The sequence below is a fragment of the Rhamphochromis longiceps genome, linkage group LG23, assembly GCF_057381845.1.
Source record: "Rhamphochromis longiceps isolate RC_006_pf linkage group LG23, R_longiceps_female_GT1.1, whole genome shotgun sequence".
Lineage (NCBI taxonomy): Eukaryota > Metazoa > Chordata > Actinopteri > Cichliformes > Cichlidae > Rhamphochromis > Rhamphochromis longiceps.
The window spans coordinates 34,215,828-34,238,280 of record NC_140578.1 but is presented as its reverse complement, the minus strand read 5'-3'; the positions used below and the strand labels follow the sequence as shown (position 1 = coordinate 34,238,280).

General features: G+C 40.1%; 1 protein-coding gene across 1 annotated transcript in view; it reads right to left on the bottom strand.

Moving 5' to 3' along the window:
- Window positions 1-3,810: 3,810 nt before the first annotated feature.
- Window positions 3,811-22,453, bottom strand: part of nalf1a (NALCN channel auxiliary factor 1a) — a 50,211-nt gene continuing 31,568 nt past the window's right edge. The window contains exons 2-3 of the mRNA XM_085399191.1: window positions 8,807-8,978; window positions 3,811-4,492 (exon numbers count right to left, since the gene is read on the bottom strand). Coding sequence (XP_085255317.1) covers window positions 4,194-4,492; window positions 8,807-8,978 — 471 coding nt within the window. The 3' untranslated portion in view covers window positions 3,811-4,193. The remainder of the gene's footprint in view (window positions 4,493-8,806; window positions 8,979-22,453) is intronic.

Here is a 22,453-nt window from a genome sequence, read left to right as displayed (position 1 = left end):
CACCACAGCTTTAGACAACAGAAAAATGCAGCAAAGGTCTCAAAAAACAGACAAAAACCAAGGAGCCAAACAGAAAACACAGTGAGATTCCAACAGTGGGGGAAGTAGGGAGAGGTTAGGGAAGATATTTGGGATTCCACATCCTCAGGACATATTTACAACATAAAGGACAGGGTGCCGGTGGATGGATTGGCGTGGGGGCGGTGCTGGAAAGTGGTATGTTGATTCGGGGTGGGGTTCATCTGCATAGATCCACAGGACTCATATCATGAACAGCTAGAGATTGAAGGAAGGAGGGAGCACAAAGTGTGGGTCTATTACATCCACTGCTGTCTTCAAGGGAATGTAAGTTCTTGTCAACAGAGTTTGTCAAGGAAATCAAAACAAATCTCAAAAAATAAAAATAAAAAATAGAGCCAATGTGGAATGGTTGTGGCGGTGGTAGACGTAGGGGAAAAACTATGGACATCTTAAAAACCTGACTTACTTTTGGACTTTATCGTTTCGCTCTGACATGTGAGCGAAGAGCAAATCGATGGGTGGTAAATAATGTGAGGCTGTAAATGAGGAAAAAGCCAATCTGGAAACAAAGTTCACCATCAGCAAAACAAGAATGTCTTCATTTAGATTTGGTGTACTTAGTATACGTTTTTTGTCAGTATTTGCTCACGGGTGGTTCAAATCCCTATTTCTGCTGCCTAATAGGCGAGTTCAAACTAATCTTAATCCCTGCATGATCCATCCTCATGTAAATGTGCACTTTACTAGCAGCAGCCATGCAAAAAAAAAAAAAAAGGAAAAAAGAAAGAAAATCACACGGATCAGCCCTTGAAAACTCCTCACACTCCTCACACGCTGACAGTAACACAGCCCTTTGCTAGTCTGTGAAAGATAGCGGTTGATCAGCTTGTCTAAGGGTGATGTAAGAGTCAACGGTTTGATAGATTGGGTGGCTGGCTAGTCACATGCACCAACTCTGTGATACTGACAAGCTGAGCCATCAGTAGTGAAGATGTCACAAAGTAGGACACTAACCCCAGCTGTTTGTTTTTTCCCTCCTATATTGCACTTTTGCCTCATTAGATTTATGCAGCAGAGGCACTCAAAGATCTCGGGGCCTCATTTATCAGAACTAAAAATGACGTTCTGTGGGATGCATGGAATGGGGCCTGCAGCACAGAGTTGTAGGCACGTTAGTGTTTTCTGTAGTAATTTAATAGACAACTAACTTGAAAATCAGAAAGGAGACATTTGCTCACTCGCCATATTGTTGTTGGTTAATACTGACAATGATCAATAATGCAATGTGTTTAAATGCTTTCAGCGCTTCCATTTTTTCAACATCTTTCTTGCACATTGAAGTCTGAAGAATGATGTCAGATCTAAATTACTCGGACCATCCGAGGAGCATGTGAATGTGGAGAAAAAAGATTTTAGAACCAATTGACTGAAGATTTTTGTGAACATTTAGGGGCATTTGGCACTGTTGAACTTTTGTACACTTTGCTTGTCATTTTAATTTTCTGTTTTCCAGCTAGCTAGTAACATCAGTGCCATTCTCCTTGATTTTAGCTTAGACTTGTTATAAAAACGGTCATCTTTTTTCCCACAATGGGTGTCGCAATAACCATGAACTGTTTACACCAATATTTCACAAGTAAACGTTGGTATTGTACGGTGGCCCTGCAACTTAAGAAAACAGCATAACAGAAAAATTATGTGTCAGGAATTTACTTTTTATCTTTAAATTACACATTTGTGCTTTGTGTAGGGTGTGGCGCAGGACCCACATGCATGTGAAGTCATTGAGAGGCTGCCGTGGAAAGTTACTAGACTGCATAGCAACAGGGAGATAGGAAGGAGTTTTCCTTTACAGGAAGAAGACCTGTGATTGGAGCAGAGATGAAGCATGAGCCGGACACCAGACCAAATACAGGAAAGAGGGATGCCTATGGCGCCATGTGTAACTTGAACCTTCAACTATTTAATAAATTTTAAAAACTTATCATTTGAATTTTTTTCATGTTCTCTCAAAAAAAGAACACAGCAGCTGCAAAATCTCACAAAAACCAATGAAGTTAAATTAAAAAAACAATGTAAATAGAAAAAAGAGACGATAACTTCACGGAACAGTGGCGGAAGTGACAAGCTAACATTAAACAGCAAAAATGTAGCTACAGCATTATATGACTCACTATTAAAACGCTTCATCTGCATCTTTTTCTTCCTCACAACACTGATGAACCCTCAACATCTTTGAAGTGTATCTCTTTTTTAAAGTGTTATTTTTGTACTTTAGTTGTATTTTGTGTTCCTCTGCAGTGTCTCTCTATTTCCTGGTGTTCTCTCAAAAGTTGATTTGCATTTGACCACTCGGGACCACCGTAGTAGTTGTGTCCACAATGCACGTATAATATTACTGTAGCTACCCGTCATAATTGTAACTGTAAGTGCAATGGCAGAAATAATGCTACATAACAATTCTGACAGTGAAATTTCTGTTTCTATTTTTTAAATGACTTTTTAGGAGGTACTAAGATAAAACTGAACTTTTTTGGGGTCATAATTAATGACAAGTAACCCAAACATCCTGGAGAAAAGCTTGATGCCTATTAGAATAGAGCCTGCTGTTGGCCTCACAAACAACTGTGTGCAGTAAAAGTGACATCAAAACTGCCGGCGTGCGCTACACTTTGGTGTTTCAGATTGTCGTGTACTTCTTGATTTTTGTAACCTGCTGTACGAGCGGGTCGCTTCCATGATATATCAGTGGAATAGTGCTGTGATTCCGAGATTACAAAGACGGAGACTACTACAGCTGGAAACGGCGAGACTTTCTATAAAACAAAGTCTGCAATCCTTTTGATTCCAGTTTGGATTTCTTTTAATCCCACCAGCACTGATATGATTTCTTTATTTTTCCCTGAGAGGCAACATCTGCCGCTCAGGAGAATATTACAGTGAGTCTGGCGTGCCTTGAGCATCAGTAAATGGATACAGGGCTGTGGTGATGTCACAGTTTATAATGTCCATAGGCTAAGCTTAAGTGCAGTCATGTTGTTATGTAGTCCCTCATTAAGGTTAGCACTAAGGTCTTGACAAGTGTAACTGATAATTTGATAGCTTACGCTTGGCTGATAAATGAGGCCCCTGGTGTTTTGGCTTCATGCAACTGTCCTCTAGTGTCCCTGGGTTGTCCCTGCAAGTCTAAGTACTCGCCGTGCTGCCTGTCTGCAACACCAACACCACTGTATGAGGTAAACTGAACACTTTAGAAACCAGAAAACACCATTTCCCCCCGCCCAGGAGCGCTACACGGTGACTAATCTGAGCTTACTGTTCCTGCAACACCATGCAATTGTGAGCTGAGTTGTCACCACCTTTTCTTTTTTTTTGTAACCACTCCACCTCTCCTAACTTGCTTAACAACCCAACAAGCTAGAGGAGAAAGTGAGCCAGTCTCAGAGCACTTAAGGTCCTAAAATATGTAGGCATGTACTGTCATAAGGGGTTGAGGAAAGGTCCGGTCTGACAGAAACACAAGCTGAATATCAGAATACAGAATCACATACATTTTGTTTTCTGGGAAACAAGATCCACAAGTGATAGATGGAGCTGGTCCCAGCCGGCCCTCGAGCAACATCACATACAAGGTAGTAAAGAAGATCCGTCTAAGGTGATGGAGAGCAAGAAGTGGGAAACAGCTGATATGTCAAAAACATTCTGGCACCTGAAAGAAAGTGCAGCAAAAATCTAAAAGTAACGAATGAGAGTGCACACCTCATCGATGTCCATTTTTTCCTCTGACATGCTATCCGTACACACACATCGAAAACAGACGGAGGAGGGTGGAGAGCAGGGAGAGGAGGGGGGGGGGGGGGGGGGGGACAATATGCTAGAAAACATTTGGATGGAATAGAAACAATGAGCAGGTTTCAAGTGGCAAGAGGTCAGTTCTTTTAGGGGTGGTGGTTCTCAAACATCTCTCTCCGGTTGATGTCCAATTCCAGCACCCTCCGCTCCAATTAAAACCTTCCCACTTCCTGTGGTTGGCGGTTCATCGGCAGCAGGCTTGTGGAGGCATTTCCAGCACATCTCACCAGCTGTGTCCCTGGCAGCCATGACAAGCCTTCGTCTTCCTCCCTGTCAACAATCGCTCTACGCAAGCTCCAGCCCTGATTAAACCCCAAGGTTCACTCCTCATTAGAAGCACTTTCCTCTGGCGAGAAAATGGCAGCCACGCCCACCAACGAAGAATTATGGGAGGCTGAAATGATAATGACAGTGTGTAGGAGGACAAGGGCCAGTAGGCAGATCTTCAGTCGCCCGCTGCACAGTCTCGGGGTGGCGGCGGAAGTGACCGAAGCCCCCACGGGCTGGCAGGAAGAAGCAGTTCTTTTTAGCGTGCCCCCTGAAGGGTTGTCCATTTTGGAGTCCCATCGGACGTCGCAGCACTCCGCCTCACTGTCTGATGGATGGTTTCCCAAGAGACCTGAGAAAGAGAAGACACTGGATGAAAAAGCTGAGGTTCCCCTGCTGTGCACTTGTATTTATAACAGGGGGTCACTGGTAGTTTGGTGTTCTCACAGCAGATATACCAACTGTGTTCTGTATTCCACTGTTTTGCTTCACAATCAGCTGTTCACACGCTCATATGGAAGGCCAGAAGGAACCAAACCAAAAATAAGAAATGGCTCATAAATACATAAATATGCCATTAAATGTAAAAGTGCATTCAGTGCTTTGCAAACTTTGAAACACAAGAAACTAAAGTCGTGACACCATAATTGCTTCAAGATGTGACACTAACACATTTTAACATCATTAATGTGACTTTTAAACATTTAAGCTAACCGGTCTCACGCCGTCTTGTAGCCTGGTGAAGGAGTTCGTTTCTTTCCAAATCAAAGACAAATGAATTACGCTGATTGATTTTTCTTGGTGATAAATGAGCTGACAAAATGAACAATTTTGTTTGCTGTTATTCCAACTGTGCAAAACATATTTACGCATTTGCGGCTTATTGTAGGGCTCCTGCAATAAAAGTAATGTGCTCAGCCCAAGTTATAATGAACCAGCCAATGTAAAAGGGGGTCAAATTTGTGCATTAGGGTCAGCATACCTCACTAATCCATTAATATCTGCGATTTTCCAACTGCAGCCAGTGATATCAGACAGTTCAGCTTCACCCATCAATACTGGATCCATGAAGAAAAACCAACGTAACAACAAGATGCGAAAAAAGGTTTTTTAGCTGAGAAGGACATGAACTGAAATTTTTATTGATTGCTCAAGGATGCAAAGAGAGTCCTCAGCATGTTTTGGTTATTTTTAGGGGCTGTAGGTAATGTTATCAGTATGTGTCAAACGCTAACAGTAATTATCTAATACAAAGAGACAAAAAGAGTAAAGAGAGACTGTTTTCCATTTAGCCTTTTTAGCTAAATCTGATACATCTCTATGGTGGCTTTCTGTGAAGTTGCTTAATAATAATAATTTTAAAAAGTTGAAAAAAATAACCGTGCAATAAACAGCTCACATGGAGCACAAATGACAATGATCTGTCTAACACCAGCCACCTTGTTGCTCATCTGCTGCCTCGGTAAACGGATCAAACGCACTAGACCTCAGCGTGTGGCTCTAATCACAACCAGACACGGTGACCCTCAAATGAACTCCAATTAGAGCTCACCACGGCACAGAGGGAGCGCATTGCTGCATCAGTTGATGGTTCTGGAAGTCTTAACTTGCCAGCATGTTTATAAAAAAAAAGAAAGAAAGAACAAAAGGTTTGAGTTTGCTGTTGAATCTTACATTGGTACGACTCATTTCCACCTGCAACCCTTCCAACCTGAGGTATCGACCCTTCCTACGTCGATATTCCACTAATGTAAGAGGTCATGCTGCTTTTGTTGCCATGCTGGTAGTGTAGGTAAAATATTTAAAGTGTACCACAAGTAGCTTTTTGTCACTTTGAACTGGGGGATTATCTTTTTGGATCTGCTCCCATGGTGCATTGAAAGATGCAGACTGGATTATGGTGGATTCACATAGATTTATGCCATAATGTGAGCCCTATTTGTTGTTGCAAAGAGCACTGCCAATTTGATTTTAGCAGCTCCTGGTTGCAATGCACCAATAAGTTTATGGACGACTACACTAAATTGCCGATTCACTCACCCATCCAAATCATTTAAATCAGGTGTTCCGATCCCTTCCATGGCCATAGATGTATAAAATCAAGCACCTAGCCATGCAGACTGCTTCTACAAACATACATAAATGAATGGGTCGCTCTCAGGAGCTCAGTAAATTCTAGCGTGGTACCGTGATAGGATATGACTGCACACCCGTAGACAGAGCAAGGTCCACAAAGACATGAATGAGTCAGTTTCGTGTAGAAGAACTTGACTGGCCTGCACAGAATCCTGACCTCAACCCGACAGGACACATTTGGAATGAAACAGAGTGGAAACTGAGCCAGGTCAACATCAGTATCTGACCTCACAAATATGCTTCTGGGAAAATGGTCAAAAATTCTTATAAACACTCCTAAACTTTATAGAAAACCTTCCCAGAATAGTTGAAGCTGGGTGACATCATATTAAACTGGGATGTCACTCAAGTTCATATGCGTTTGATGGCAGACAAGTGAGTACTTTTGGCAATATAGTGTAGCGCTGGATTAGTTCAACACTGAAGATGGCTTAGAAATTTAATAATATCTAGATTGTAGCTACGAAGGAGTTCTAGGATAATGATATGTTTGAATAGTGCAAGCCACACTAAAAATGTGAGTATCACCGCTGGGTGTTTACATTTAGCTGAGATGTTAAAGCAGTTTTTTAAAGCAAAACATGGAAGGGCAGGCAAAGAGGATTGGAAGTCACTTAATTGGCTCCAAAAGCTGAGCGCCGCAGACAGCCGTGTTGCTGAAACTGCTGACTGTTACCGACACAAATCAGGCGCTAAACTAGCATGACTAACTTCCTGTTGATTCTAGAACACCTGCATGCACCTGCCCCTTTCTCTTCACAAAGTATTTCACTGTGGCTCACAGTTTGCTTACAGCAGCCATTAATATTTTTGATGGCATATTTTTAAATTTATGGCAAACTAACTTATTATAACCATCAGGAATTCTTTAATTCACTCACATTAACCTAACATGCATGTCTTTGAACTTTGGAAATCCACGGAGACTCACAGGAGGGAACACGGTCAAACAGGACGTCAAACGTTCCTGCTCAGAGGTGAGAGTGCTAATGCCCAAATGGTATTTTTTAAAAATTGTTGGAAAGGGACACCAAAAGGGCAGGAAAAGCTTTGTAAAAACCAAAAATAATTCACATCACAGTTTTCCTCAGTAACCTTTTTTTTTATAACAGAAACAAGACGATAATTGAATAAAAACTAACACACGATGAAATGCATCGACACCTTCATCAACTAATAAAAGCAAGATTAAAATACTCTGGATACTCTTGTGCAGGTCAAATACGCACATCTGATCTCCCCCCAGGAGCAGGTAGAAAACGAGACAAATGTCAGCGCTTGGGAGGAAGAGAAGAGCAGACGCTTTAACACTTTAACTTTCAGACTTTCTATTTTACTCAGCTTCATCAACTTTGGATGTAGTCTATCGATCGTGGCTCAAGAGTTGGGAGTTCGCCTTGTAATCGGAAGGTTGCCGGTTCGAGCCCCGGCTTGGACAGTCTCTGTCGTTGTGTCCTTGGGCAAGACACTTCACCCGTTGCCTACTGGTGGTGGTCAGAGGGCCCGGTGGCGCCAGTGTTCGGCAGCCTCGCCTCTGTCAGTGCGCCCCAGGGTGGCTGTGGCTACACTGTAGCTTGCCATCACCAGTGTGTGAATGGGTGGATGACTGGATATGTAAAGCGCTTTGGGGTCCTTAGGGACTAGTAAAGCGCTATATAAATACAGGCCATTTACCATTTACCATCTAATGATATTTAGTCAACTAAAACTAAAATAATTTCAATGCCTAAATTTTGACGACACTTAATTAAAATGTGCTGTCAAAAGGGAAACATGCCTCTGTCACAATGTTTTGAAAACTTTTTGCTATAATTTGATAAGATGTGTTTTGTATAATTTTCAGTTCAATACAGGCTTTAAAAGCAAATAACGGCTTTCTGTTTTTAATTAGTTTCACGCAGCATTCCAACTACTTTGGAATCTGGTTGTAGTTGACCCAACAGTCTCATTTAGCACTGCAGGAATTGTTTTCAGCTGTTTAACCCCAGTATACTTTCATAGAATCATCACACAGCGAAAGTTGAAAATCAAAATTTGAGGTGACTAAAAATAAAATCATGACTTCCATCCATTATAAGCATGCACAAACCTCTAAGCCTTTAGGTGTTGAAATGTTTTATGTTGTCAGTCTCATCCAGGTAACCCGTGAAGCTGACCTTTATTACAGAATAAAACAAATCTGCAGCAGATACTGAGAGAAGGACTAAATGTGTTGTTAAAACGTCCTTGCATGAGGACTGCAGTGCTCAAAAACACCACTAGATGTCATCAGAAAGCCTTTAGAACCACTTCACTGTTTTCCTGGTGAGACACCATTCAGTCAATACAGAGAAACACACACTGGATGATTTATTACTGTCTGTCCTTTTGCAAAATGCTACTCACCAGCTATTCACTAGCATAAATTAAATTAGAAGGTTTTTCTGTGAAGAGGATACAAGGCCCCATGAACACCCACGCATGCAAACACACAATCTGCACTCATCTCCAGGATACACGAAGTGGCACTAGGCAGGAAGTGGGTATTAACCTGTGCAGATGAAGCTGGGGCTGCCACCGTGGATCAGGTCGTCGTTATCGGGCAGGATGAACGGACAGCTCTGCTGGACCTCCAGGCAGTACTGGTGGCACGGCACCTTCTTCTGGCAGGACTGCTGGGTGGTGGGGAAATACTGAGCACACAGCCAGGGCTTATAGGCCGCCTGAGGAGGAGAAGGAGGAGGAGGAAGAAGAAGAATTAGGCAAGAAAATTACATAAATAGATGCAGGTTCATGGTCCACAAGAGGATTGGAGGAAGTTACTGCATTTGTCTCTGCTGGGTATTGGCCCTCCCCTTGGTTCAAATAGCTTTCTTCACAATAACAAATAAATATCTAGAGGTCCACTAAGCGTCACATGTTTTTTCCACCAAAATAGAACAGCAACACTTCACACATCAATCTAACAGCCACTGGGATATTAGAGGTTACTGTTCAAAGATTAGCTAATCAAAGCTACGCCAAATACAGAGTAATCATTGGCAGGCAGGACTTTTTTTCCAATAAAGCCATTAAAGGCACTAAATATCTTAATATCCACGATGTCATCAGTGACTCATCTAGGATTAGGGACAGGGTTTGGTTAACATCTGCCCCCTTCTGAGGGACTTTTTGCGTGTTTGAAACAGCCAAATGGAAAATCGTTTAACAGAAAAAAAACAGTCATGACAAAAACGTACGAGACTTTATTTCAAAGCAAAGGGGTGTTTTTAATCTGCTGTGGTGTGTTTGGCTGCTTGCTGCATGCCAGTGCAATCAAAACCAAATGGCACAAAATAAACTCACCACATTTCATCCTGCGTCTTCTTCCAAGTTAAATTTGCTTTAGTTCACTGTGAGGCAGGATGTAATACAAAACGCACAGACTTATGTGCATAAGGAGACAGATGGTGACATGTAATAGCCAAAGCCTCGAGCTTGGAAAGCTTAGCAAAACTAAATGAACCGAGGGCATACCACAGTCTGGATTCATTCTCATTCTTAGCCATTTCTTTGTGTGTTTTATTGGGATTAACACAGGAGAGGGGAAAGAGCACAGACGATATCAAGCAGAGACTGAAATCAGATTTGTTTAGGACCCCACCGCCTACTGCGCCAACCCGGTGGGACCAAAGATCACTGTAAGTTCGATAAGTGCCCTCTAACACAGTCTTTAAAGGTGGACAGGCACTTTCCCCCATCCCATCTACCTTTGTAGCTAGCTGGGAACCTTTAAGCTGAATAAACCTATGCCTCAAAAAAAAGAGTTGGCATGATGGGACACACACCGGATGCTTTTGTTTCCTTGGACTGCTTACAATGTTACATGCTTCCTATGAGCCAGCTTTCTTTGCTCTACCTGGAGTTGGCAACACAATTTTTCAATTATTGTCTCATGGAAGCCACAAAGACATGCAATGAAAAGCTGTGTCAGTTAAATAACAGCGGAAATGTGCTGCTATTAAGTGATGAAAGCCACTAAAAGAGTCATTAGGCTGCCTGACACATTTAAGCAATAGAGGTACAACAGCAATTTTCAAGTGATGAATCAAAGACAAAACAAACCATTACCAACAGTCATGTAATTACCAAATAGTACAATGCTAAAATCTTGCCATGAGCCAAGTTTTGCACTTACTAATGAATGCTGCAATAATGCAATCTGAGTTTTAAGGGGAACACCACCAATGTTCCACATTAGTATGAAGCCTTTTAAAGTTGGGAAAATGAAAATAAAAGCCCATCTTGGGCGTGGTGGAGCCTGTGATATGCTTTTTTTTTTTTTTTAAATCTTTAATGTTGCTTCACACTTCTCCCTTTCCTGGTAAACTGTCGCTCTCTTCCCCGTTCCAACCCACTTCTCAACCAATCAGCATTCGACCTATGCCCATTCTAGCTACACGATGTTGCGTTTTTGGAGGACTGCACGGGAACATGCTTGTGCATGCTGAAAACCCCGCTTTGTAGGCAAACAAAATAAAACTCTATTATGCAATATGTGAATACAATCCATCTTCTCTGAGCCAACGCTCATTTAAAATGGATTAATGCAAAGCAAAAAAACTACCCTGTGGCCAGACAAACTGGATGTTGACCATCCGGCTTGTCATTGGCACACACTTAAAAAACCTGTGTCGCTGAATGCATGGGGGGGCATTAGTGCTCATGGAATTGAATGGTATATACACGTTTTAGAGGAACATATGGTCCCATCCAAATTAAATCTTTTTCAAGGGAGACCATGTCAAACTACATACTGTATCTATTACAAAAGCATGGCTTTTGTAGCTTTTGTAAGAGTCCAGGTGGTGAACTGGGCTTCATGCATTTCAGGCCATTTACCTGTTGAAAACATTTGGAGCATCATGAGACAAAAACCATGACAAAGAAGACTCAGGACTGCTGCAGCAGCTTTACTGCTGTTAAAAGAAGAGGTGATACTACACAGTGTTAAACATGGGTCTGCCCCAACTTCTCTGAAGTGTGTTTCTGGCATCATATATTTTTCTTCAAATTGTACATTTTGTCAGTTAATAAGATTTGCAAATCACTGCCTTCTTCTTTTATTTCTATTGTAATCATTTTTTTAAATTTGGTTTTATATTTTTAGCACTAAAACTATTCTTTATTGTTAACCTTAAAACTGTCAGTTACCGTGTAGATGCTCACCAGTATCAATACAATCCAATAATATGGCAGTGTTATATATTGATTTTTGCGCCATCATCTTTTGAATTTACGAAATGATTTTTAATCTAGAATTGATCCCTTGATACGTGTGATAATGTAAGCCTGTGCCTGTCTCTTTAAGGCCTTCCCCCTCCTCTATTATGATTGGCCAGTTTCCAGAAGCATCCACCTTCAGACTTTAATAAATAACAAAGTAGCAAACTTTAGCTTTTTGTCTTCTTTTTTCAAAAATTTAACTTACTTAAACTCAATTTAATCATGAAAATGAATCTGATTTTAAATATTTAAGTGAAAAACTAAGTAAACAACTTTAACAATTTAGGCAAACTAAATAAATACAAAACTGTTCAAAAGTAAACAAAAGTGATGGGGCCTTTAAATAATAGATGTGAATAAAATCAAAAATTTTGTATGTGTAATGATAGTCATAAACCTCCGAAATGAAACAAACAAAACTAACAAAAAAATCCAAAGGGAAAGACAAAACGGTGCAGGCACAGTTAATTATCCCTCCGTGTTATTTAACCACACAGAGACATCCATGCTTTGGAGGCGGGGCTGTCATTGTGGTTCGACTCCTCGTGGTTTTAGATGTTTGTTTAAATTGTACCCAGGTAAATCTTCACCTCTAGCACTGGCCTCCCACATGTGCGTCTCATTTCCTATTTATGCCAATATACAAAGATAACAAACAGTGCACAGGCAATTATATTAATTATAATAATCTGATTAGGATGATGGGAATCATAATGATGAGAACAATGTGCTTTGTAAAATCTAATATATTCCAGACACGTATGACTTCATGTTCACTCTACATGCATCTGCAACATACTGTACTGTTGGGCTTATTTCCAGGAAATACACTCATCCATCAAAGCAAAAGGAGAGGGGAAAAAGTCAATGCTGTTTGGGATTTAGAGGGAAAATCTGTCTCTGTTTAAATCCAAGCTCACACTTGCAAAAAACAACAACAAACTGCTGTGGACTATAGTGACTACACCTCTTTGTTTTTTGGAGGGTAATTTAGATAGACCACACCAACAGTGTAATTCCCATGATTCTCTGTTTTTGGTAAAAGCGTTGTTACGGTGAAGTGGCTCAACAGCTCAACGTACAGAGGAAAAAACAAGCTCAGGGCCAAGATAAAAATCAGACAAATCAATGAATGGGGGTTTATCTTTCAAGAGTTTGTTGGAGTGTGACGTGTAAAATCCGTGACCGAGGATTTTCACTGTGCCGGCTTCTTGTCTGCGCATATGCTGCTGTTTAATTTGCGATCATTTTATATAAATTCTCACCGCCGTGAGATAATCCGTCTAGGGATACCGCGGCTATCAAAAGAGAGCCAAAACAATACAATCGCAGTGAGACAGGAAATCTGGGTCCTCCTGAAGATGTATGCTGGCAGTTGCCAAGGTAACGGCTTTTTCTGCTTTTCATTAGAGCTCAATGGGTACTGCCCCACTCTCTGTCGGTTTGTCTGTTTGTGTGCACATGTTTAAGCGTGCAAGCAGGTCTATGTGTGTCTGCGTGTGTGTGTAAATGTGTGCGTGCGTATGCTCAGCGTGAAAAGGGAAACGTACAAGAGCAAATTGAGTTAGTCAGGAAGCAGGCCTGGAGTCTGATTTGATCAGTCTAATGTGTGATCAGTGTGAATGGGAACCTGGCACTCAAAAAGCCTCTGTCGCCATGCAGCTTAGTCTGCTTCGTACAATTTACTGAAGCCCAGAGACACAGACAGGAAAGACACCAAGCTGGCAACTGCTTCCACCAGGGCTTTACTCCCTGCAGCTGATTTCAGCAAAAGCCCATCTATTTGCACAAAGAGCTTCAGTCCTGTTTAGATGCCACACCTGACAACACATCACGTGTCGGTTAGTCGCTGTGTTTTGGGTATTAACTCTAGAAATTTAAGTAATTTTCTCCCAAGCCAATTATTTAAAGCTGAAGAATAAATAAGAATAAAAATCCCATTTAAGTGCTAATGTTCTGCCAGATAAGTGTCAGCAGTGATGACTATTATATGAGACAGGTTGAGGTTTAATGCTAGAACAACCAATGGTTGTTTACAGTATGCAGTGCATTAATTGTTTTTATACTTCACAACTTGTTAACTATTACACAAGACACTTAACTTCTATAGCACTGACTACTGTGGGTTTGGTCTTTTGCTGTTTAAAAAAGTAAGGCCACCTGTCCATTTTCATGGTGCACATTCACTTGGGAAAAGCTAGTTAGCTTTTCTTTCTTTCTTTAAGGTTGACTTAGGTGGTAGAACGGGCAGTCTAAAAATAGGATTTTAGGTTTTTTTTAAGGTCTTTTCATACCTGTGGTGTTTAGTCCATTGCAATCAAGCTCGGTGCGGTTTGTTTGTGCAGGTGTGAATACAGTAATCGCTGAAATGTGGACCAAAAGAACCACACCGCGACCACCTCCTCCAAAGAGTCTTGGCGCAGTTGTTTTCGTTGATTTCAACTCCAGAGCGGTTTGTTTATGGTGTGAATGTGATCCGACCTTGATCCAAACTTACTACGAGGTCTACCTTACAAGTGTGAGCTAAAAAAAAAAAAAAAAAAGAGGTCTCGTAACCACATATGCTTTGTATTCTGGGATGCGGCAAGTTATCATAAAAGTGCAAGGGTCAGTATGGGTAAGCACTAGCTGTGAAATGAACATAAATTCTCAACACATTTTGGTTCACTTGGACTTGACTTGGATTTTTCTCTGTGCTAAAACAAACCAAACCACAGGAAAAAGCTACAAATTCATCAACTTATTCGGACCAGAGGAAACAAACTATATTTGGGAAAACGTCCTTACAGTCTATGTATCGAAGTGTCCTTGGGAAGGATACTGAACCCCGAACTGTTCCAGATGTATCAATAAGAGTGTTATTGAGAGCATGAATGCTAGATCAAAGTGCCTAGGTACAGATAAAAGCATTACATGAATCTGTGTGATTGGGTAAATGAGACTCAATGCATAAGTACTATTTTATCTACTATTTCTGGGTAAAGGCTCCTAATTGCAAAGTACGGATCAACTATTGTTAGGGGTCACACGGGTCTAGAGAGCAGCCATCGACCATCTGGCAACCATCAGTCACTGAAAAGCTGGCATGTCTGCAGCCACTTGCCAACTGCTCTCGAAGTTGTAGTGAAACTTGAAAAACTGTAATGCAGGGAATAGAAAACACAGACAATGGACAGCAGGATGATGAAGAAGTGTTCCTGTCTGTTACTGACTAACCAGCTTTTACAACCTAACAATGACAGAACTTCATTGTGGAGTCCTGACCTCACAACCATCAAGACTGTAGATGTGTTAAAGGCATTTAATAGCCGACGAGCTAACTGTCGTAATGCAGGGATGCATTTACTACTGAATAATTACAAACAACTGGCATCTACAATCGCAACTAACAAACACAAGCCTAATGGCCCGAGCTTGGTTCTACCGTAGGTTTCTTCCTTAAAAGGGAGTTCTTCCTTCCCACTGTTGCCAAAGCACTTGCTCATAGGGGTCATCTGATAGTTGGTGTTTTCACTGTTTTCTCAGCCTTATAGTAAAGTCTTCACCTTACAATATAAAGTGCCTTGATGTAACTATTGCTGCGATTTGGCACTATATAAATAAAATCAAATTGAATTGAATGGAATTCAAAGCCAAGGGAGAATATAATGTGTATTTTAATTGTAAATTCAATTTGATTTTAATGATTTTAGTTCTAATGCTTTTGTTTGCCACATGAAATAACTGGCAGGTTGGAAAAAAGTGCATCTGATGCCTTCAGGGGAGGTTTTCTGCCTGTGTGCTGTCATGTAGCATCAATCAATTGGATAGCAAAAAACACTCTCAAATCAAACAGCGGAGCAACTGTGTCTCTGCAGGGAATGCATGTGGGGAGGGGGGGGTGTCACTGGTTTTGCAGCCAGCAGGTAGCGTTACAACTGTGCTGTATATTGAAAGATAAAGATTAACGGAGCTATTCTGGTGCTACATGCTGCAAAAGTTAGCAGCCAGAAAGGAAAAAAGTCACATTTACGATGTAATAAAAAGACCCTACAAATAACTTCTCTCTGCTTGGCTAAAAGGGGATCCACTCCTCAGCTCAAATGGATATCACACACTCCTGGTGACTTCTGTATTGTAAAAAAGGGTCAGTTTTTGGTCATTCCACCAAAACCAAGAGCTGTTCACAAGAAGCGGCTCTCAGGTTGACAGCTCCTGTAAATCTGACATGCAAAGCAGCTCATCCTCCATTCTGCTTTCCCGGGCTGCAGGGCTTCCCCCACCATTCCCATTCGCATGCCTGTCATCTAACACAGAGAGGACTGTGGGAGAGCTTGTCTGTAGACAAGAGGAGCTGCTGAATTGCAGACACATGTAATTGTTTGCTCGGTACTCATTTGGTAGCATAGCACAAAAATCAACAATATATAAACACGTTCAACATCAAACTAGCACTCGTAAAAAACCCCACTGTGCCTTTATTTTCTACTTTCAAGTGCAGACCAACAAGAGGAAAAAAATGTGGGGCTACATTATGATGATCTAAAGAAATAAATGGCTGTACGTATTCTTTGTGAAATATAGAAGACACTAAATTCTGCTTCTTTATAATGAAAAAAAATCTGACTATTAGGGAACTAAATTGTTGTCATGTCTATCCATTGCTATTGTTAATTTCTTTATCCTTAATTAGTAATTTTAATTAGGCCGTGGGATAAGTTGTTGTCAGAGAAACTTGTTGCAAACAAACATATTATGTAACATAACCATAACCAATAATAATCTAACATTATTATTTAATAATGAAGTACGCAGACACTGTGACAGTGGTGTTGACATCACAGACATTGTCAGACAGTAACCAACACAGCTATTATGGTGTGCAAAATAAAAAAATTCATTCAAGAATTATTGATGTATTTTTTTATTATTTATAATTTGTTTATTATGTATTATTATACAATACTATTAACGTGAAGAAAGTGTCAAAAAATTCCAGGTACTGGTAATAGTTCAAACATGAAAGGTAGCTAACATTTAGCGTCCCCTCCCTGTGTCCTAGCTTTTATGCTAATGCTAAGCTAATCTAGCTTCATATTTAATTTAGAGACATGAAATAAATTGTGTTAATATTGTTAAATTCAGAAAAATTAAAGCTAGATTCCCCCCTTTTTCTGTTTCATATGCTAACATTATCTAACTTCACATTTATCTTAGAAAGATGAAGAATATTGTTTTAATTTTGTTAAAAGAAGCCAAGCTAGCCCGCTTCAGTTCCAGCTGTGATGCTAAACTAAGCTAAATTACTATTTATGTTACAGAATTGACTTAAACTGTTAATTTTCTTCTTTCCAAAAAAAAGAACAAAAAAGCAAGAGAGCTGCTTTTTAGATTTTATGATAAGCTAATGTAGCTTCATGTTTGAATAGTCAATTATGTTACATTTGAAAAGAGTAAATAATCTATTTATTTTGTTCCTGAGCAGCAGCCTGTTACAGCAGCTCCCATATGCACTGCTGTTTTTCAACTACTCTAATTCATTCTTAATAACTAATAACTTATTTACCAATTTACTAAAGAACTGACCAAATACCGGATGTCTTATATCATGTTTTATCCCATACCCTTTAGTTCTTGTTAAGAGTCAAGCTAGCCCCTTCTCCTGTCTCAGGTTTTTATGCTATACTACTATGTGTATATATGTGAAGATATTATGTGTTAATTTTTTTATCTTTTCAACTCTTGTTGAAGTGAATGAGTGTGTTTTCTAAAATGGGGCTCATAAAACAGTAAAATGGCTGCTTTTGAGTAGGAAGCTCCAAACATTACTCATTAAGTGTGCATATTTTTTTATTAGCCTTAATATACTACTAAACACAGGCCATGAAATGATGTCTTGAGCCACAACGAGTGTATCCCCAAGTTCTGGCTCATAAATGAAGTGCCACGTTAACTGTACTCATATTGGCTTAAAGCTCCCGGGTATGTAAAAAACTTTAACTCAACATGCTGTGAAGTATCAACACTCTGTTTCTTTCCCAGCAGGACGGTGTTGTCACACATACACACACACGCGCGCGCGCACACACACACGCGGCGGCTATAAAGTGGAATGACAGAGACGGCTATAAAAAGCATATGAGTCAGCAGCAGAGTGAGATCCCAGTTAGAAGCTGAATGACACAGATCATTACCACTCACACAAATCATGGCTGCGTTAGAACAGGAAGGGGCTCTTACACTACCTGTGCTATTTTCTGCTGTGTTTCGCGGTTTGACAAGGCTTTTTTTAAGTACCGTACTGTACCCAGTGTGCAAAATAGGGCTAGATTCACGATACTGAAGAGCTCACATTTGAAGTGGAAATCAACAAGCGAATATGACCTGTTTCATTCAGGAAAAAGAATTGTATAAACCACACAGAGCAGGACATAAAAAAGACACCATCAATACTGGCAAAATTTTGTTGATAGGACTTTGATCATTCAAAGCTTAAATCTCAGCGGTCGCCTTGGGTCAATGATGCAACACTTGGATAATCCAGCAGGACAGGCAAACACACGGTTGCCTGTTTTCCTGCATTGACGTGTGCACTTATTGCATCCCATCCTCTGGTGATGTAACACATCCAGGCAGAGCTTCTGTGTGTGACACTGAGGCAGGGCGCTCTCACCAAATTAGATGGTTTGCAATTTCAGTGCGACCCTTGTTCCTACCTTGACCGTGTCAGCCTCTACCGACAAGCGCTCACTTGGGAAAAATCAAGTGAACAAAGAAAAAATTTTTTTTTAACCACATAAAGACTAAATACTATACCTCCATTACTTTTCAATAACCATATGCTAGCAGTCAATGTCATAGAGGAGACATTAAGCCCAAGACACCATCACACCAAGATGACAGCAAGTAAGGACTTAAAAAAGAATAAAAGCATAAAAATAAATACACAGCAATTCACAGATATATTAAAGAACCTTAATTTCCTAATTTCCTAATGAGACTTTCAGAGGACGTCATCACTGTTAGGACTGTGTTGATTATTGTAACTATTCAACGTGTGTCTTTCAGTCTTCTTTAGCCTGACTTCAACTGGTCCAGAAGGCAGTTGGAGCATCTAGGCTGCCAATAAGAACTAGCAGACATCCGCATATCTCCCCGATTCTTGCTTCCCTTCATTACCTTTGAGCAAAATTCAGAATTAAAATTCTATTAACTTACATAGATACATGGCTCTGCTTATATCCGGTTGTTCAGTCTGACGTCACTAGCCGTGTCTGGGTCTGAACTCCGCTGCAGGTCCATATATCAAACGATCACTATGGCATTACTGAGAGTTGAAAAACTGTCTAAAGTCTTTCATCTTTAATAAAATGATCAGCGTTCTGCTCTACCAGGTGTAACAATTGAGTTTAACATCCAGGCATCCATGAAAACGGAATTTATGACATTTAACGGAGTTAGAAGTTAGCAGGGAGTTAGCTCGCTAGCTTCTATCTAAATACAATATAGCATGTCCTGACTGTGGGGTTTTGGAAACAAATTAAAATGTACAGCTCTGCTATCACTTCCAGCATAAATGAAGACAGAAAACTAAACAGCAGTGACGTTTGTAGGGTTACTGAAGTTGGGCTAGCTGGTATATAATGATGTGCTACGTGACCGCTAGCGACACAGCTATGTTAGCATAATATAAACAAGCTAACTTTTTTTCCACTCGATAAAAGTTAATGTGAGTGTTCTCGGTGGTCAGGAACAAATGTAATCGCATGGCAGGATGCTGTAAAAGGACCAAACTTCAGCCAGGAGAACAACTGAGATAATCCATCCACAATACGAGGTTAGTCATTCATATACTGCTGCATGGGCTGGGCTGTAGTTACATCGTAAGGTTTTAAAAACTGAGCTTAAATAAATGATTAGCGGTAATAAAAGCCGAGGGAGGTCAACAGTGATCACTGACTGTTTTAGGAGCTTTTTGAGATCAAATAGAAGAAAATACATAACATTAAACATGTTAACAACACAAAAGCCATATTAAACGCAGACTACTTTAGACCCGGAAGTAGGATTCGTCGCGTCATCACTGAACAACCGGATAGCAGAAATACTAATAACTTGTAACAGCAGCTAGCCTCTCCGATCATCAGGTCTCTTAACATTCCTACATCCTTATTTTAAAACCAGAGGTGATCTCGTTTTTATAAAGCCTTCTCAGCCTGTGATCAGCTGGACCCAAGCAGTATGTTGATTGTGTCTGTATTTAATGTGTGGCTTCTATAACTGTGAGAAACTTTACTACTGTGTGTTTTAAAAAGTGCTATACAAAAAAAAGTTATTACTAGTATTTCAGACGGGTCTAGGTCACATATATTTCTTAGACCCTGTGTCAGGTCTTTGCTGAATTATGTCAAGATATGCCAAATTTTCAGCTAATAGCTCTTTGGCAATCACCTCGGTGTTGCAAAAATACTATTTTATGCCTGTCAAACTATGTTACCATTGACATTTTTGGTGGATTGAACCAAAGAAACGGAAACAAATTCTGTGTTTCTGTTACAGGCTGCCCATAACAAAGTCCCTAAAGATATAATTTACAATTGTCTGTTATGTGAAGGGACAACACTGGTTCATCCGTCTAGTTAGGGGCCTTTTTCACACAGGAATTATTCATAGGTCAGTGTTAAGTGGCTTAACAAAGACAAAAAAAACCCCCAAAACAACAATGAGCAGGTACAAGAACTAGATTGAAAATGAGTGAAAAGCTTGGAAAGACCTTCAGAAAGGCTGGAGACTTAATGCTCAAGTCCACTGAAAAAGTGTAAGAATAAGAAAGGCTGGCTCCTTGAAAGTAAAATATAAGGAAATGAAGGTTGGCTCACAACATTTGCTCAGTACTGTCTATTTTTATACAATCATTTCAAACTGTTCAACAAATAAAACATTTTAAAAAATCTACGAAAAATGAGATTTTAATCTATTTTATTATTTTTGAAATGTCAACATTTGTCAGTAAAGCAGCTCTGATAAACCTCTGAACTGAAACCGAGTGTAAATGCTGACAAATTGTCGGTTTTCCAGTTTCTCAGAAGTAAACAAGCCCAAAAGAACAATGTTTAAAGGTGAAAACATTAAACACGGGCCTGCTTTAAAGATCAATCATATTGACAGGCTTCTAGAAATCTTGACCCTTTTAGCTGGAAAGCCTCTCTAGAGGACACAGCTTTATGAGACGTCTGACCCATTAGGCTTGACTGACACGAACGGGAAGATTTTTACAATCCGACTCAACGCTATCTGCTCCTGCTTTGCACCCAATGCTGCAAGATTGGATCCACTTATCAGGACGTAGATGCAAACATAGCATCATTTCCCTGAACCGTGTTTTGTTCATCATTTCTGAGAAAACATGATCATGAATGTGCATGGCGGGATTTGTTTTCAGCCTGGCTCCATTTACAAAGCAGGCAGGTCTAACAATTGGCATTCAGCCCATGTAAAAATGCTATCTGCTGCGAAAAACAAACCTAATTTCTTTAGGCATGAGGTTGTTTCCCAGGTTTGGTTTTCACGGTGAGTAGATTAAGCCGTGCTCTGGTCGAAGAATCCCTCTTGGCTTGGAGCCAGCTCTGCAGCTCTCCTCTCCCAAGTTTTAAAGAAATCATTTTCAGCTGGATCAGAGAACAGCGAGGCTGCTGAATAGGTCAGTGTGGCTCTGCTTTCTTCATCGATGCAGACCCTGCTGACTGCAGGTGGCTTGACATAAGCCTGGGACATATCGACTGAACCATCCAACCCCCGAGATGGTGCTCCATGATAAACACAGTGGGATAAATGCTGAGTAGGGACCTTGTCGCTGTGACACACAGGAACCACAAAACTGAGCTTGGCTACATCACTCTTATCAGCAATGAAACATGACATCTAAAACACCTGGTTGTTTATGTGTACGCTAACATGAGGATGAAAGAACTGGAGTCCAGGTAAGTACTAACATGACAGGACTCTAGAAAAAGACAAGGTTCAAAGGTGGGAATACTGGAAAGAAAAAAGGGACAGACAGATCATTAAATATCCAGACACCTAATACAAGTTGGCAACATTAATCTCTGGATTCCATCCATTTCTACACACTGAGTTTTTGAGGTCTGCAGAAAATAAATTCAAGGTGACTGACGTCATCACAGATGATCGCTTTTCAAGGTAGAAAGTGTAAACAGTGATCATCACATCCGAGTGTTGGGAATAATGACAGAGAGGGAATGAGAAGGAAGGGCCAGTGTGCGAGAGGAGAGCAATCAGCATATAGATGTTAAAACTGTAATCTGAACACAGTCAGGAAAAAAAAAGTATTACTCCTTTAGGGGTAAATTGCTTACCGTATTTTTGACCCTTGTACTTTCTTTTTTCTACAACAAAGCAACAAAAATAGATTTTTTTTAAGAAAAGGTGTAAAGTTGGTTCATTTCTGTTTTTATTACCTATCACATGTCTGTAAGAAGATTCTAACCTCTGCCTAGTAAACCCCTAAAATCTAAGAAAAATAAGAAACAGTGCAAATATGTACCTTTTACTTTTCGCAAGAAAAAAGAAAACAAAGAAAGAAAAAGAAAACAAAATAAAGATTCATCATATAATAAATTTCCCACAGTCTGTCGTCACTCTGCCCACTTTTTATGGCTCGATTAAGACAGAGTACAGATTTAGACTAAACGCTAGCATGTTCACAAAGTTGTTGATGTTGATGATCAGTTAGTGTCGTTTGCTGCCCTTTGCATTATATTGAGATGCAACAATTCCAATTTACTTTGCATTTCCAATTTATTAAATCCAGTTTTTAAGATCACCAATTTTAATTTTGTCTAACTTTCTAAGAATTTCAACTAACAGCACAAACATTAAGTGTTGTATTGTTGATATGTAATTACATTTCTACATAGGTAAACTTTAATAACAG